The sequence below is a fragment of the Mesoplodon mirus genome (assembly GCF_964341445.2).
Source record: "Mesoplodon mirus genome assembly, chromosome: 4".
In the NCBI taxonomy this organism is placed as follows: domain Eukaryota; kingdom Metazoa; phylum Chordata; class Mammalia; order Artiodactyla; family Ziphiidae; genus Mesoplodon; species Mesoplodon mirus.
The window spans coordinates 18,389,608-18,406,051 of NC_138979.1; the positions used below are offsets into that span (position 1 = coordinate 18,389,608).

A 16,444-nucleotide genomic window follows, 5' to 3' on the forward strand; every position below is an offset into this window, starting at 1 on the left:
GGGCAGTCTTGTGCAGTCTGGGGGCAGTCTGGTGCAGTCTGGGGGCAGTTTGACGCAGTTTGGGGGCAGTCTGGGTGCAGTCTGGGAGCTATCAGGGTGCAGTCTGGCACAGTCTGGGTGCAGTCTGGGCACAGTCTAGCTCAGTCTGGGCTCAGTCTGGCGCAGTCTGGGCGCAGTCTGGGTGCAGTCTGGAGCAGGTTTTTTTAGGATAGACAAGACTAAACTACAGAGTCTAGGAATGCACACATGGGTGGAAAAACCATAAGGAAATAGAAGAAAGTGATTGCCTCAAAAGTTGGGTAGTGGTTACTATGGGAGAAAAGGAGGGGTGGGACACACACAGGGTCTCAGGGGAGGCTGGCATGGTTCTAGTCCTTAACCTGGGTGGCAGTAACAAGCACATTCACCTTATAATAATTCATTAAGCTGTACATTTGTGTTGTATGGCCTCCTGTATCTATATTTAATTTTACACTAAAATGATACACACACACAGCAAAATCCCCGAAAGTCCAAAAGAAAACTGTTATAACAATATTAATATGTGACAGAATATGGAAAAAGAGCACAAGATAGAAAAAGTTACTACATAACAATAAAAACAATTAACCATGAACAGAATAATCCTGATATTTATTCAACTAACAACAGAGCTTCAAAATTCATAAAACAAAAACTAACAACTGCACGGATGAAAATCCATAAATCTAAAATGAGCTGGGAAATTTAAAACATCTCTCAGAAACTGAGATAAAAAACAATAAAAACTACTACATTAAATTTTATTTTTATCCAAGATATTTTTCCTCAATGAAATCTATAATTTCTTAACAGTTAAGAAATAGAATAACAAATATATGAACATGTCAGAGAAAACACAAATCAGCCACAGCAGCCTATGTTATAGATTGTTCCTAATTCAAAGGGGAAGAAAAAATTTTATTTAAAGTTTTTATTTTGGGGTTTCCCTGGTGGCACAGTGGTTAAGAATCCACCTGCCAATGCAGGGGACATGGGTTCGAGCCCTGGTCTGGGAAAATCCCACAGGCCACGGAGCAACTAAGCCCGTGCGCCACTACTGAGCCCAGGCACCACAACTACTGAAGCCCGCACGCCTAGAGCCTGTGCTCCGCAATAAGAGAAGCCACTGCAATGAGAAGTCTGCCCACCGCAACGAAGAGTAGACCCCATTCGCCGCAACTAGAGAGAAAGCCTGCGCACAGCAACTAAGACCCAATGTAGCCAAAAATAAATAAATAAAATATATTTTTAAAAAATTTTTTAAAATTAAAAAATTAAACTTTCTATTTTTGTTCAAAGACTACTTGACACTAGAAAGCGGAGCTACTGGAAAAAAGGAAAGCAATTCTGAATCCATTTAGCATTAAAAAGTCTGTGTTTTCAACAGTATCTTTAAGCATCTAAGCAATTCCTTTTACCTGCATTTAAAAATGTATCTACTTTCTTCTAATTTCATATTCTTACATTGTAACATTTAGATCCACAAAGTTACAGCATTTTATTTATTAAAATTAAAAACAATGTTAGGTTGTTACTACACTTAAAGTCCCAATTGGCAATTCTACTATTTTATTATAAAAGACAAGTTATTATATGAATAGAATTACTTTTATCTTTCCTTAGTGAAGCAGACACTGTGAAAAACATGCAGACACACAGCCTATGATTACATCACTTGTTTCTTTCTTCCTTATATAGGAGGAGCACTTTTACTTTTGGATTATCAATTAAATTTTATGTGTACAGATTTCATGATACCATGAAAAAATTAAACTAACAATTGTCTCATTGACTCTCTTAAGCAAACAAAAAATTTCTGCAACCTACATTCCACTTTTAAATCTAGTACTTCACTGAAACAGTTTCTCTAAAATGCATGAAGCTGGGATTATTCCTGTAGCGTTTACATACCTCAAAAGAAGCCAACTTTATAAAATACAATTAATCAAAAAAAGAGCCTGGATCTAGTCTGTACCTTAAAAGTAGAGGATACATGGTCGTTTAGCCTTTTATGTCACTTTATGTTGCTGTCTTGTTTTCCTGCCTGTGGCCTTTTTAGACCATCTTTTTAGACCATCTTTTCTGATCTACAGAAACCCCACTCCACCCAATTACAACTTTTTTCAAAAGTCATGAAATTGTATTACAGTTTACTGAGCATTTCAGCATTCATGCCTAGTAAGAATTTTCACTTAGCAGAACATTTTGATTTCACAAGTCCTCCATTAACTTGACAGATAACTTTACCTCTTTCAAGGCTGAGATGGCCCTCAACTTTCTGAAATCTTCCAAGAAGATCAACACACTACCTGTGAGTTGGGGAATTTTTATGATCTGTATATTTCTCTTACAATAAGAAAAGGAAGGACAGTTCTATGTGTGATTCTATACAAAAACTCCTAGAGATGTAGGTGATGGTGCAGCATAAAATATACCTCTGCACAACCAAAGTTACATTAGGAACTACTCTTTTCCTAAAGGTGCTAACCAAATTAATTCATCTACTGATGAAGCTAAGAGCACACAGTGAAAAGATGGAGAAAGTATATTACTTGGGTAAAATAAAGAACAATTAACTGAGGTAGGGATTATCTAACCCAAGTTGTAGGAAAAGAGCTGTATCATTAGTATCAGATAAGCACCTGAGTGGTGGAAGCAAGCATTTTAGCTAAAGGACAAGTGCTTAAGAATCACAGGGCTAAAACAAACGTAAAATCCTGGGAACAGTTTTAAAGCAGCAGTATCTAAAAAATGTTGACGTCCAAGGGTAAACAGTGTACCAAGTACTAAATGTATTTAAGAACTAGGAAAGACACATGTCTTTTCTTTTAGCAACTCTTGATTATTATGATAAAAATTAACCTCTCAGGGCCTCCCTGGTGGCGCAGTGGTTGAGAGTCCGCCTGCCGATGCAGGGGATACGGGTTCGTGCCCCGGTCTGGGAGGATCCCATATGCCGCAGAGCGGCTGGGCCCGTGAGCCATGGCCGCTGAGCCTGTGCGTCCGGAGCCTGTGCTCCGCAACGGGAGAGGCCACAACAGTGAGAGGCCCGCGTACAGCAAAAAAAAAAAAAAAAAAAAAATTAACCTCTCAGACTACATTAAATAATGTTAGCACTAAGGGAGACCTATCTAGGCAGGAATAAAACCACATCTATCTGTTAGGGATTGCTGGCATGTCATTTGTCCTTGCTCTGAAATCTTTTCACTGTATAATCCTCTCCACTCCATCTCACCTTTTTCAATCTACTTTTCCCAGTGCTCTGGGCAATTTACCACTCTCTCATCATGCTTTATTGTCACCCTATCTGTCCATGATATCTCACATGACAAGGGGTAAATAGATGTTAAAGCAATGTAGCAGAAAGACCCAAATTGGAAACTTAAACACATGGAGCCTCTTTCCTACCTACATCAAGTTCAGTAAGTCATTTTTCCTTATTGAAGTTCAATTTGCTTACTTATAAATAAAACCTGCCTGGCCTCCTTGGGATCAAATAAAGAAAATACGTGTGAAAACACTAGAATACTCAAAGCATTATAAAACCAAAATATATTCATCATTAAGCTAAAGTACTGGAGCTAGGAGTGGAAGAAACATTCTGTAGATTGAAATGACAGGCATAATGGACTTAGAGTTAAAAATTCCAGATTTGAATCTCTGGAATTAAGAAGATGGGAGCTGAATAGAGCAACACAAATGTAAAATGGTAAATTGTACCAATCACCTAGGGTGACGATTAAATGGGATTCATACGTAAAGTTTTTAGATCACTGCTTGGTACACAGTTTCCATATTTTATTATTATTATTAAGCCTTAGTACCCTTAGCTGTAAAATGTAAGATAATACCTACCTCATAGAGTAGACATAAAAAATAAATGAGATATTAGTAAAGCATGTTGAATAATACTTTAATGGAAACTGATTTTAACAACAAAACCAAAACAAGTTGCCCTAATGTCTCTAAACATATAGTCCCTATGTCTTTTCCAGAATTAGTATCCTACTGTTGTATTATTTTTCTCAGTTATATTTTCTTTAATTTTTCATAAAATTCATTTTTAACAAGCTAACAATCACACTTAAGGAAAATTTACTAGGTTGGATCAAAATTATATTAAAAGAGACATTTCATTAAAAGTGCATTTAGAAAATTATAACAATATTTTCATTATACTTTTCATGTAAAATAGCTGAATTCCAAGTCAAGAAGAAAGCTAATATTTCTTAGCAAAGGAAATTATACTAGAGCCTGTAACTCTCGCTGGAAATGTTCTTTAGTCAGTCATAGTTCAGTGGAGAAAGAGGAAGGAAGAAAACTGTTCCACCCTACTGCTTCACTACTGCCTTTCCTCTCTCTCATCACCTTTGGAAACAGTAGAATCATGAAAAGCGTGAGTGACAATTTTTAAAAACCAAGTTACTAACTCCTACCATGTATTTTCTATTTGGTGTTAACATTAAATATTAAAATAGTCTCTCCTTTTGTGGCTTTTTTTCTTAGCCTCTTATTTCTTACTAGGAGCCCCATAGTAAGAACAACGCTCTGCTTTTTTTCCTCACATAAAAAACTCCATATTTGGGTCTTCTTAATGAAAGCAGTTTCAGAGGGAGTGGCCATTATCACACAGCAATTCACTGGTCTACAGGATTCCTTTCACAGTAGTTCCGTCACCTAAAATTTATCTGTGTGAGCGATTTCAGTTTCTGATTCCCCAGAGCTGAGGTCGAGTAAGAACCTTCTAGGCCAGAGCTGACCAAGAATGTTCTACTCTGGACTCCACAGGATAACTTACTTGGTGCCAAACCTTATTCACACAGCAGTCAGGTAAAGAGTCAACCACTCTGGGCCATGAGGACAGTGGGAAGCCCTTTTCTCATAAATTTACCTCACAAGTTAACTGATTATTAAGGTGACCAACAACTGGAATAATCTGTTTTCCTGAGTAGGTTATTGTCATCAGGGTTTCAGCTGAGAATATGTTCAAACAACTCAGCACTGCCTACAAGATCCAAGACGTTTCAGAATTACAAAACAAGTCATTTCCTTCAGGGACTTATTTACTAAGCATATTAGGTCATAGTGAAATCTGTCCCCCAAAACCAAAAGATTATAAAACGATTTTAAAATATTGGCATTAGAATGGAAAATGAGGCTTGTTACAGTAAAATGAGGCCTATGTGCAGTTGACAGCCATGCAACTGTTCACTATTTTAGACCATTTCAAACAGCAAATTAGAACTGACTCAAGAAGATCAATGTCAGTACTCACTTTTTGATTTCTCGGAGGAGCATTCGGATGAGGATGGTCTGAAGTGGTTCAACCATCAATTTCCTCCACATATCCAATGCTAGCTGCCAGGAAAAATGAATATCATCAAGGCTGAATTACTTAGTATTTGATTTAAACATTTGTTCAAGACTTCTTTTAAAAGTAAAAACACCCATCAAATGAAGTATTTATAACTATACTTCAAAATTCAAATAAAAATTGAATATAAGGAAAATAAATCTCTAATTTAAAATGACAATCATATCAGACTTGTACAAAGAACAGAATTAAGCTTTTATCATTAATTGAAAATCTTACAGAAATAACTGATTTTTATAAAACCTTAATTTATTGATTGTTAAATGCCCAATATTCGGGAAGGGCTATAGACACCAAAACTATAATGGAAACAAAGGAGTTATGTTAAATAAAATAATGTGATTTGGCTGTTGGCTGGTTTTTGAAATTATAACACCTCTCATACAAACATAAAAGAATAAGTCAATTTAAAGAAAAATAAAATAAACATACCTGTATTCAACACCCAATTTAAGAAATACGACTTCACCATTACTGTTGCCCCAAATGTCCTCCTCCTTTCTTTCCCCTCAGAGATTATCACTATCCTGTGTTTTGTGTTAAATCATTCCCTTCCTTACAGCTCTACCAAGTGTGTAACTATCCCCATATGATATTTTTGAAGTTGACTATTTCTTTTTTTTTGGCCGCACCACGTGGCATGTGGGATCTTAGTTCCCCGACCAAGTTATCAAACCTGTGCCCCCTGCAATGGAAGTGCGGAGTCCTAACCACTGGACCACCAGGGAAGTCCTGAAGTTGACTGTTTCTGACCTTGATAACAAAATCACATTGTATGCTCTTCCATGTATGATTTTTGCTTTGTTTTGTTTTGTTTGTTGTTATTTTTTAATTTTAGTTATTTTTTAATCTTATTCCTTATGTATAATTTTTTTTTTTTTTTTTTTTTTTCTTTTTGCGGTATGCGGGCCTCTCACTGTTGTGGCCTCTCCCGTTGCGGAGCACAGGCTCCGGACGCGCAGGCCCAGCGGCCATGGCTCACGGGCCCAGCCGCTCCGCGGCACATGGGATCCTCCCAGACCGGGGCACGAACCCGCATCCCCTGCATCGGCAGGCGGACTCTCAACCACTGCGCCACCAGGGAGGCCCTTTATGTATAATTTTTTAACTGTAACTTTGTTATTGAAATCCAACCAAATTGATAAAGAGTTTATAGTTCAATCACTGGCACTGCTATATAGTATCCTCTTGTATGAAGACACTATGATCAACTTTTACTTTCTACTGCTGATGACACTGTTTGTGATCCCAGCTTTTGCCACTGAGAAACTGCGGCTGTTCCTGCATTCACCTTCTGGTGGTCATAAGCAAGCGGTTCCCTGACACACACCTACAAGTGGAGACACTGGCCGACAGGAGCAGGCATGCGTGCAGCTTTACTAAACAAAGCCAACTGGTTTTCCATTTTACACTTGAAGCCAACATCCTGACAACAACTGCTATTGCCAGGCTCCGGTCAGACTTTGCCAATGTGATGGACATAAAATGGACCTCCTTCAGGTTTTAACTGGCAATTTCCTGAATAAGGCTGGGCATCTTTTTATGATTTTTTTTTTTTTTTTTTTTTTTTTGTGGTACGTGGGCCTCTCACTGTTGTGGCCTCTCCCGTTGCGGAGCACCGGCTCGGGACGCGCAGGCTCAGCGGCCATGGCTCACGGACCCAGCCGCTCCGCGGCATGTGGGATCCTCCCAGACCGGGGCACGAACCCTCGTTCCCCGCATCGGCAGGCGGACTCTCAACCACTGCGCCACCAGGGAAGCCCTGGGCATCTTTTTATGATTTTTGTGCATTTCAGTTTTTCTTTTTCTCTGTAAACAGTCCATTCATCTCTTTTGTCCATTATTCCATTAATGTTTGTCTTGTTCTCAATGCAACCTCGTAGTTCTTTATATATCATGGAAATTAATCCCTTGACAGTTTAACATATCGCACTTTGTCACAGTTTGTGACTTGACTTTTGAATTTCTTTACAGCATTTTTTAAGTAAAAATATATTCTATTTTAATGTGCTCAAATTTATCAATCTTTTCCGTTATTGTTTGCATTCTTGTGTCTTTTAAGAACTCTTTCGCTCCCTAAGGTCAACCTTGAGGAGATATGTGTGCTCCTATGCTGCCTTCCAAAGTTTCCAAGTTTTGCCTTCACATGAAAGCCTTTAAACTCCAATATATTTTTCTCATACAGAGTACAAGTTATTCCAGTATCAAAAACTGATTGCTGGGCTTCCCTGGTGGCGCAGTGGTTGAGAGTCCGCCTGCCGATGCAGGGGACACGGGTTCGTGCCCCGGTCCAGGAGGATCCCACATGCCGCGGAGCGGCTGGGCCCGTGAGCTATGGCCGCTGAGCCTGCGCGTCTGGAGCCTGTGCTCCGCAACGGGAGAGGCCACAACAGTGAGAGGCCCGCGTACAGCAAAAAAAAAAAAAAAAAAAAAAAAAACCTGATTGCTCCTAAAAAAAAAAAATTGATTTCTCCTGTTTCCAACGTAGCTGCATCCACACAGTTATGATTCTGTTTTTAGCCTCTCTACTGTTTGCCTGGGATAACTTTTTTCTGATCTACTGGTAATTTTATAAAAATAAGTAAAAGCATCTGTTTTCCCACAAGGAACATTCTTCAGGTTTTGCCTTCTTTTTCTTTTTAATTAGCACAAAGAAGATAATACATAAGAAAATGGGATCTTATAGCTGTAGTAGGAGGGCAAACTGGTAAAGCCTTTGAAAGGCAAGGTGGCAGGGCTATCAAAGTTCAGGCTGTGCTTTGACCCAGAAAATCCACTTCCTGGTACTCACTCCATGAAAATTTCTGCTCATGTACAAGCAGATATATACACAAATGTAACTCCATGATTGTAAGATTTCTGTTTACTTTACTCATTACCATATTCCCAGCATATAGTACAGTGTCTAGCACACAGAGGGATTCAAAAAATATTTAATAAGTGAACAAATGAACAATGATGTTCACACAGTATTATTTGTGACAACAAAAAAATGAAAACTAAGGGGAATAGTTTAATAAATAATTAATAATTATTTGATATCCCTACTTTTTAAAAAGGCAATTAATACAAGTTGCAGAATTTTATATATGCTCTGATGTCAAAACTATTATGTGTGTGTATATATATATATATTTATATGTAAAAGCGCAGGTAAAATTCAGAAAATATATAAATCTAATTGTTTATAGTGATTTCCTCTGGGAAGAGGAGTGGGCATGATGGTGTTAGTGATAAGGAACGATTATAAAATAAAACATTCACTTATAATCCTACAAACTAAAACAACTGCTATTAAGATTCTGATATTTCCCACTGATCTGTTTCTCTACATCCTTTCCCCTCTACAGCTTTATTCCTATTAAACATATAATGTCGTGTCCAAATGTTTTCAAAATCCATTTTCCCCTTTGTTAATGTTTCTATGAACTGTTTTCTACTAATTTATCCCTTTGCCTACTTTTATAACAAAACCATATTGTATATAGTCTTCTATGTGTGATTTTTATTGGATATTGGAAATTTAGACTGTTAGCCCATTAGTCACCCTTATTAATGACTGCAAGGAATACTTTTAAACGTTTAAACCTTTTTTTCCGTATTAGTTTTGCAGTACAAATTACCAGACATGGGATTACCTGGTCAACAGGTATTGAACATTTTAAAGTCTACTGAAAGACACTGATTAATTTCTTTCTAAAGGGGTTATTCTAATTTAAATTTCTACTAATGCTGCATCTTAGTTGTTTATTTCCTTCACTGACACCCATCAAAATTTAACATTAATTTCTTTACTTTGTTGGCATCTGCTTCCCCATGAGGAGAGCGGACCTTCGATCTGTTCACCATTGTATCCCCAATGTCTGGCTACTCGATAAATATGTACGACATGAATAAAAAAACACTGCACTAGGGCTTCCCTGGTGGCACAGTGGTTGAGAATCTGCCTGCTAATGCAGGGGACACGGGTTCGAGCCCTGGTCTGTGAAGATCCCACATGCCGCGGAGCAACTAGGCCCGTGAGCCACAACTACTGAGCCTGCGCGTCTGGAGCCTGTGCTCCGCAACAAGAGAGGCCACGATAGTGAGAGGCCCGCGCACCGTGATGAAGAGTGGGCCCCACTTGCCACAACTAGAGAAAGCCCTCGCACAGAAACGAAGACCCAACACAGCCATAAATAAATAAACAAACAAACAAATAAATAAAATTTAAAAAACACTGCACTAGAGTATTTCTTGCATAGTCAGGATATGTCTTATATATTATTATAATTTTCCACATTTAAATCTGAACTGTACCTCAAAAATTTGAGTGAATTGGTTGAACTGCACACTTTACTGTTTTACTCTGAATTTCTTTAATTACTTTTTAAAGTTAAAATAAATTTGTCGCATCCACAAATTTCTATTTCCTCTCTTTTAGGTTCTCTTTTAAGTCCATGTCCTTCACACTTTTCAACCATAAGAGTCTCAACATTTTCTAAATACTTTTTATGAGATTTTTCATACAGCAGAACTATTAACCTTCTGTCATTCATCCATCATTAATTTAACTATTAAAATAATACTCATCACATCTTTTCTGTTCTTCTCATCTATCTGAAGATTCTTAGGAAATCATGACAGTATTTCATTTACTTAACATTCAGGATTTTTTTTTTTCCCCTTTGGTCACGCAGCTTTCAGGAACTTAGTTCCCCGACAAGGGATCGAACCCACGCCCCCTGCATTGGAAGCACAGAGTCTTAACCACTGGACTGCCAGGGAATTATTCCCTAGGATGTTTTAAATCTTGACAATTTTGAGATAGTCCACTCAGTGTCCTTAAGAAAAGGACAGTGAATCAAATTTCCTCAGTATATAAAAACACTCTTATGTTCGCCAGTCACTTAAAGAATGTCCTACCTCTCCTATTTCCATAAGTGGTTCATTCATATCTACACCACCATAACCATACTGAAGGTCAGCTTCTGTCAATTTATTCTTTTTAATAAACTGGGTGTTGAGATACCTGAAAAACAAATGTAATATCAATAGACACTATGTCAAATTCAGTAGGAAAACAAGTAACGTGCAACTTTAGAGCAATAATTTTAGGGTTATAATCAACTGTAAAATAGTTCAGTAATACATCCAAAAGAAACTAATTATATATAAATTAGAAATATAACTTTAAAAAAAGATAAAAATTACCAGCCCAACTCCCTTTGCTAGGTCCTAAGAGACAAAGAGTAAGACCTCTAGAGTAGCAAAAAAAAAAAACCCCTATTACCACAGTCTCACTTAAAAAAACTCAGGGGTTTTGTTCTAAAACTTTCCAATACTCTTATAGCCCAACAGCTCCTATCCAAGGGTCAACCCTCTACAGTCTAATTTGCTCATTCCCAGATTCTTCTTGTTAAATAAGCCAAGTTCACTTTGCAAAGAATTAAACAGAAAATGGTTAAAAGATCAAAGTCAAGAAAGTTCTCTACATTTTATCACCATTAAATATGTAACTTTTCATTTTTAAACAAACAAACAAAAAATTCACAATCAGTAGGTGAGAAAATGCAATAGATTGTTACAGTAAGAAGTATGGGCAAAACTGACAGATTCAAGATCACTTTGTCTACTAGGGGTAAACAGCTTTATAAAGAAAGACTAATAACTGTGATGAACTCTAAGAACTACTAAGATGAGTAAAGAGTTCTAAGATTAAATAAAATGTGTACAAAGGCGTGTAATATTCAAGCATCACTTTTCACCATCCCAGATTTCACCACAAGGCCTTTAATGCTCAACACCTAAAACTATTCATTTGACGGCTTCTGCCAAGGTGAAAATAGCTATTGACAATACAAGTATTTAGGCAACAACCACAAAATCTCTGTGTTAAAAACACACACTTTCCCACGTTCACTGAATCAAAATGAAAGGTCTGCTGAATGTTTAGACAACTGAAACTGCACGCAAAGAAAACAAAAATTTCAACTACATAACTCCACTGACAATCCTAGCAGACGGTGAAAAATAATAAAGCGCTTCGGCCACCACCACTTACGCAAGTTCCCTCCCACATGCACTCACTTCAAGCTCTGGACTCCAGGGCGTACAACCTTGGTGCTCCATGTGACACGTTAGTCTCTTCTGTCCGCTGGTTACAAAGTCATTTCCTTCAAAATGTCATTTAGCTTTCCCTTCCATTCTTACTGTAACCCTAATAATTTCCTGCCGTGCTTCCACCACGCCTTCCAGCTGAGAAAAGGGGAACAGGACTGAGAGACGGAAGCAAGAGCTGGAGAGAAACGGCTGCTTCACCTGAAACAGACTCCCTGGGGTAGGGCGTTTCACCTCTGGCCTCTGTCACTCTGGTCTTGGCTCAAACACACCTCTCTCAGGCCTGATCTGACCCCAAACCAAACTAACCTTCACTTCCCACCCCCAATGAAGTAACTCTCTAATACATAACTGTTTTCTTCACAGCACTTGCTACTATGTGAAATAATCCTGTTCTTTTCTTTGTCTACTGGTTTTTGTACATCCACCTCCTCTCTAGAATATGAGGTCTGGCAGACGGTGTCCAGAACAGTGGCAGGCAGATAGGCAGTCCTCGAAAAATACTTCTCCGAATTACGAAATGAATAAACGGGTAACGTTCCAGCAGCACGGATGGCAAAAGCTAACATTAGAACACAAACTTGGAAAAGCAGCCTGGAGCCAGATCACAAAAGCATGAATGTCAGGAAATAAAAGTAATCACTGACACTTATGGAGCGCCTATCGTGTGTCAGAGACAGGCGTAGGCATTGCAGCTGGCTGAATACTAGGAGGTGGATATATGTGGTACTATTAGGATCCTCATTTTACGTGTAAGAAAATTGCAGCTTAGACAGCTTAAAGAACTCGGCAAAGGTCCATCAGCTACTAAGTGGCAGAGCTGGGCCAGAAAACTCACGAGGTCTCCCACTCTCATTCAGCAAGTACTGACCAAGTGCGTACTGCATGCCAGGTACCACAAGGCACTGAGGATAGAAAAACGAAAAACAAACATGTAGGCTCTGCCCAGAGAGCTTACCCATCTGGTAGGACATCAAAACATAAACAACTGTAACATTTCAACAGTGCAAAGTGCTGAGCAGGGGGAACTTAGTCATATCTGCACCATTACATGTGCCTTTCTATAAGACCCTTTGCTCCAAACCATTCCTTTTCTGGTCACTGTACCATGGCCATCCCAGTAATCCTACCTAAAACATTAGCATCACTTATCTCATCCTTCCGTTTACCTCCTTTAATCAGCTGGTCCTCCTGTCCTCCTACACTATTCCTCACCTCCTCCCATTATTTTCCTTTTCACTTTCAATGCCATTCGTTGACTCTCTGCTTGGATCATGTGCAACACTCTCATGACTGATCTCTATTTCCCATTTCTGGCATATCCAATTCACCTAAAAATTCTGCTTTCAGGATATCAACTCCCTATTCAGCAGCCCCCTTATTCCTATACAGTAAGTGTAAACTTCTCAGCGTAGGAGTTTGCTGACTCTGAAGAGTAGCTGCTAGATCTGCAGAAGCCTGGCTTCACTAGAGATCTGTGTGTATATTCCACAGCCAATACACTGTTTTAGTGGAGCTTTATACGTTTTATATCTGATAGGACAAGCCACTGTTCTCTTTCCTGCATGGAATAAATTTTAAACTAACTTTCATTATCTATATTCTTCTCATTACAGATTTCTACTCTTGACAGTTTAAGCTTGATAGAGAAGCTTTTAAAATAATTTATAGATATAATTTAAAATGTAAGTAGCATAATTTTTCATTTTGATTCAAACACCATTCTTAATTTCTAAGTCACTGTAGTATTTTACAATCAGATTTATTAACCACACATTTGTTTTTAAATAAAGATATATATTCTAGGAAATCGTAAAGTAAAATTGCTTTCAATAATTTCTTTAAATAGTCGATACTCTACCACACAGTCAATACCTGACTGTTCTGCTCAGGTCTAACTCATGCAGTAGTACATGTTTTTATAATTCATTCTGGCAACAAAGTGATTGATAAGTATCCTTTGTTTTTCTGGAGTATCAACAGTAACACAACAGTATTAACTAACAAGAACTAATAGCCTAAGGTAACTGTGAAGCCTCTAAGAAATCAGGCATTTCGATCTATCTTTAAAAAAAATCCATTATGGGCTTCCCTGGTGGCGCAGTGGTTGGGATTCCGCCTGCCGGTGCAGGGGGCGAGGGTTTGTGCCCCGGTCCGGGAGGATCCCACGTGCCAAGGAGCGGCTGGGCCCGTGGGCCATGGCCGCTGAGCCTGCGCGTCCGGAGCCTGTGCTCCGTGGCGGGAGGGGCCGCAGCGGTGAGAGGCCCGCGTACCACACACACACACACACACAAAAAAAGTCCATTATAAGAACTGTTCCCACACTAATACCTACTGGATTTCAAGAGTCGTTAGTTCTCAAGCTAATACTTTAAGTACCCCACTTCAAGGGCCTGCACGCAGGGCCTAAACAGATATGTAGCGACAGGAAAGGTGGGGTAGGAGCATCATTATTTTTCTTTAAAATTGGAATCCTTAAGTCACCTATGCTAATGCATATCCATCCATCTTATAAATCAATCAGAGTAAAGAAAAGGCTAGAAATTACTTCAAAACAATAATACTGAAAAATGCTTTGAAATAAAACTGATTTTTTTCCTTTACATTTCTTCACACAGATTTCCTTATAGACTAAGATTAATAACAAGAGATAGCCTGGATAACCTACTACCCAACAAGTAAAGACTATCAAGCAGTTTTTATCTAATTACTGCCAAATGTGCCCTCTATGAGAAGGATCTCACCACTCAGTCTACCAATATAATTAAATAAATCAGTCACATGAAGCCAACCCCACAGAGGTCAAACAAAACACTCTATAAGTGAATCCCATGAGCCATGGGTTCTAAGTCTTTACTACAGACAGTGCAAAGTTACTAAATGATTTCGGACGGTGATCAAATTTGCACTTGAGAAGTTTACTAAATAGAATAAATTAGAAATCAAAGGCTGGGAGACTGGTTACAGGGATGTTATCAATAATAGTCCAGGTCAGAAACAATAAAAAGCTTGAACTACAATACTATAATAGCACTGCAAAGGAAATAATAAATTTAAGAGACATTTGGAGGATTTGACCAAGAGGGGTCAGGTAGAGAGGATAACCCTAGGTGAAGGATAACAGACTTCCGGCATATACATCTGGATGTCCAGGACTACCATTAACCAAAATGAGTATTACTGGGGCAGCGTGTGTGTAAAAGATAACAAGCTCAGTTGTGAACATCTGCAGTAGTACAATGTACCCACGGAACATCCCGGAGGTACAGGCATCTAGGTAAGAATATTCCTCTGAAACTTAGACCACCTGCAATAAACATTTATTTTGGTGGTTATCAATATACAGGTTGTAGTTAAAACCAGGAGTAATAGAGATCATCCTAGAAAGAATGCAGAGTGTAGCTAAAGGATGAGAATAGAACCTACGTAAGTGACTACAATGACTCCCTAGAGTGAGGCTAGGTAGAATGAAGAAGTTAAATGGATTTATTCAGACTGATCTGGGTTTAAATTCTGCCCTTGTAATTTTTCCAGCTCAGGGATCTTGACCTCTCTGACCCTTAGTTTTCCTCCATTGTAAAAAACCAACTACCTCATATGGCTTTATATATACGCACACATATGTGTATATATCATATATATTGCAAAATTTAATAAAAGCTCATCAACAATACCAATTTAATAGTACTACTTTCAATAATACCAAATTGATTTTGGTAAAGAGAGGTGCAGGAGAACCAAGAGAACGGTGCCCCAGAAAACTAAGAAAGAACAGAAAAACAACTGGAATCTTTACTGAAGTATCTCAGCTAATGAGGGATCCACTGCACGGCACACAGTCGAAGCACTCTGTTTTGTCATCCATGTACCAGCGGCCCCAGCTTCTCAGCAGTGACAAAGACACGCGTGTGCTCTCACTCTGATCCTTAAAACCCCCCGCTCTCCCCCACGGTTTAGCTAAGGAATTCTTAAAGTTCTATTTATGACTAGGCCACTTTGGTGGATGGAGGGGGGAAATCAAATGTCAGGATGTTTAATGGATGGCAAAAATGTTCTGTAAAAGCCAAAGCCCCAGCAAACCTTGCCCGTGTTAGCAATTGCTGGTTTCTGGTTTTATTATATTTTGCTCTTCTAAGAGGAAATAGAGCTACTGGCCATTTAGAAGTGAGTTCCAGTTTCTAACATAGGCAGCTTACATCTAGTAAAGTCCAGTGTTGTTATAAAAACCAAAGGGAATATGAACCAGTAAAGCAAAGAAGGACAGACACACCAAGGCGACCATGCCTTGGCCCCATGTACCTGTGCAGGAAACGCTTTGAGACCTAGCTCTATTCCTCTTTTCCAGCAAGAAACTGAGGCAGGGGTTCATCTGTGGCCCAAGCCACAATGCACAGGGCAAAATTATCACTGCAACCATCACAGGCCACAAGGCCCAGGTGCTTAACAGCACTATTCCCTATTTATCCACTGTCCTTCAACAAATGGGTCTCTGCCTGTGTACCTAGGTACTGTACTTATTTCCACCGTCTACGTGAATGACTTAGAGAGGACCAGCCCAGGGTGCCACAGGAACATGCATGAGTGGCAGTTAACACCAAAGATCTAAGCAGGAGACTGAGGCAAGGGGAGGGGAGTTCAGAGTGGGGAATGGGAACTAGTCATTCAGGGAAAGGAAGAAAAGCAATCCAGACAGACAGAATAGCACAAGGAAAGGCGGGATGATGTGAAACCACAAGGCATCACAACACTGCCGGTAATTCAGCACGTCTAGAGGAGAGGGCGGGAGAACGTCAAGAGAAAACTGCCAGGTACTTCCATGAAACATAAAATGCTGAATCCTAGAGTCAAACAAGAGCAGGCTGGAGGGGGGCACGAGCTTAGATTCACTAAAAGTTTCATCCAAGCTGAAGTTTCACTTCGGATCTGTCAAGATTTAATGTGTGTTACACA

General features: G+C 39.0%; 1 protein-coding gene across 4 annotated transcripts in view; it reads right to left on the minus strand.

Annotated features, from left to right (window-relative positions):
• CUL2 (cullin 2) overlaps positions 1-16,444 on the minus strand; it is an 80,830-nt gene that overhangs the window by 33,725 nt on the left and 30,661 nt on the right. For all 4 annotated transcript variants that reach the window (XM_082620057.1, XM_082620056.1, XM_082620055.1 and 1 more), the window contains exons 5-6: positions 10,301-10,406; positions 5,297-5,379 (exon numbers count right to left, since the gene is read on the minus strand). In XM_082620057.1, coding sequence (XP_082476183.1) covers positions 5,297-5,379; positions 10,301-10,406 — 189 coding nt within the window. The remainder of the gene's footprint in view (positions 1-5,296; positions 5,380-10,300; positions 10,407-16,444) is intronic.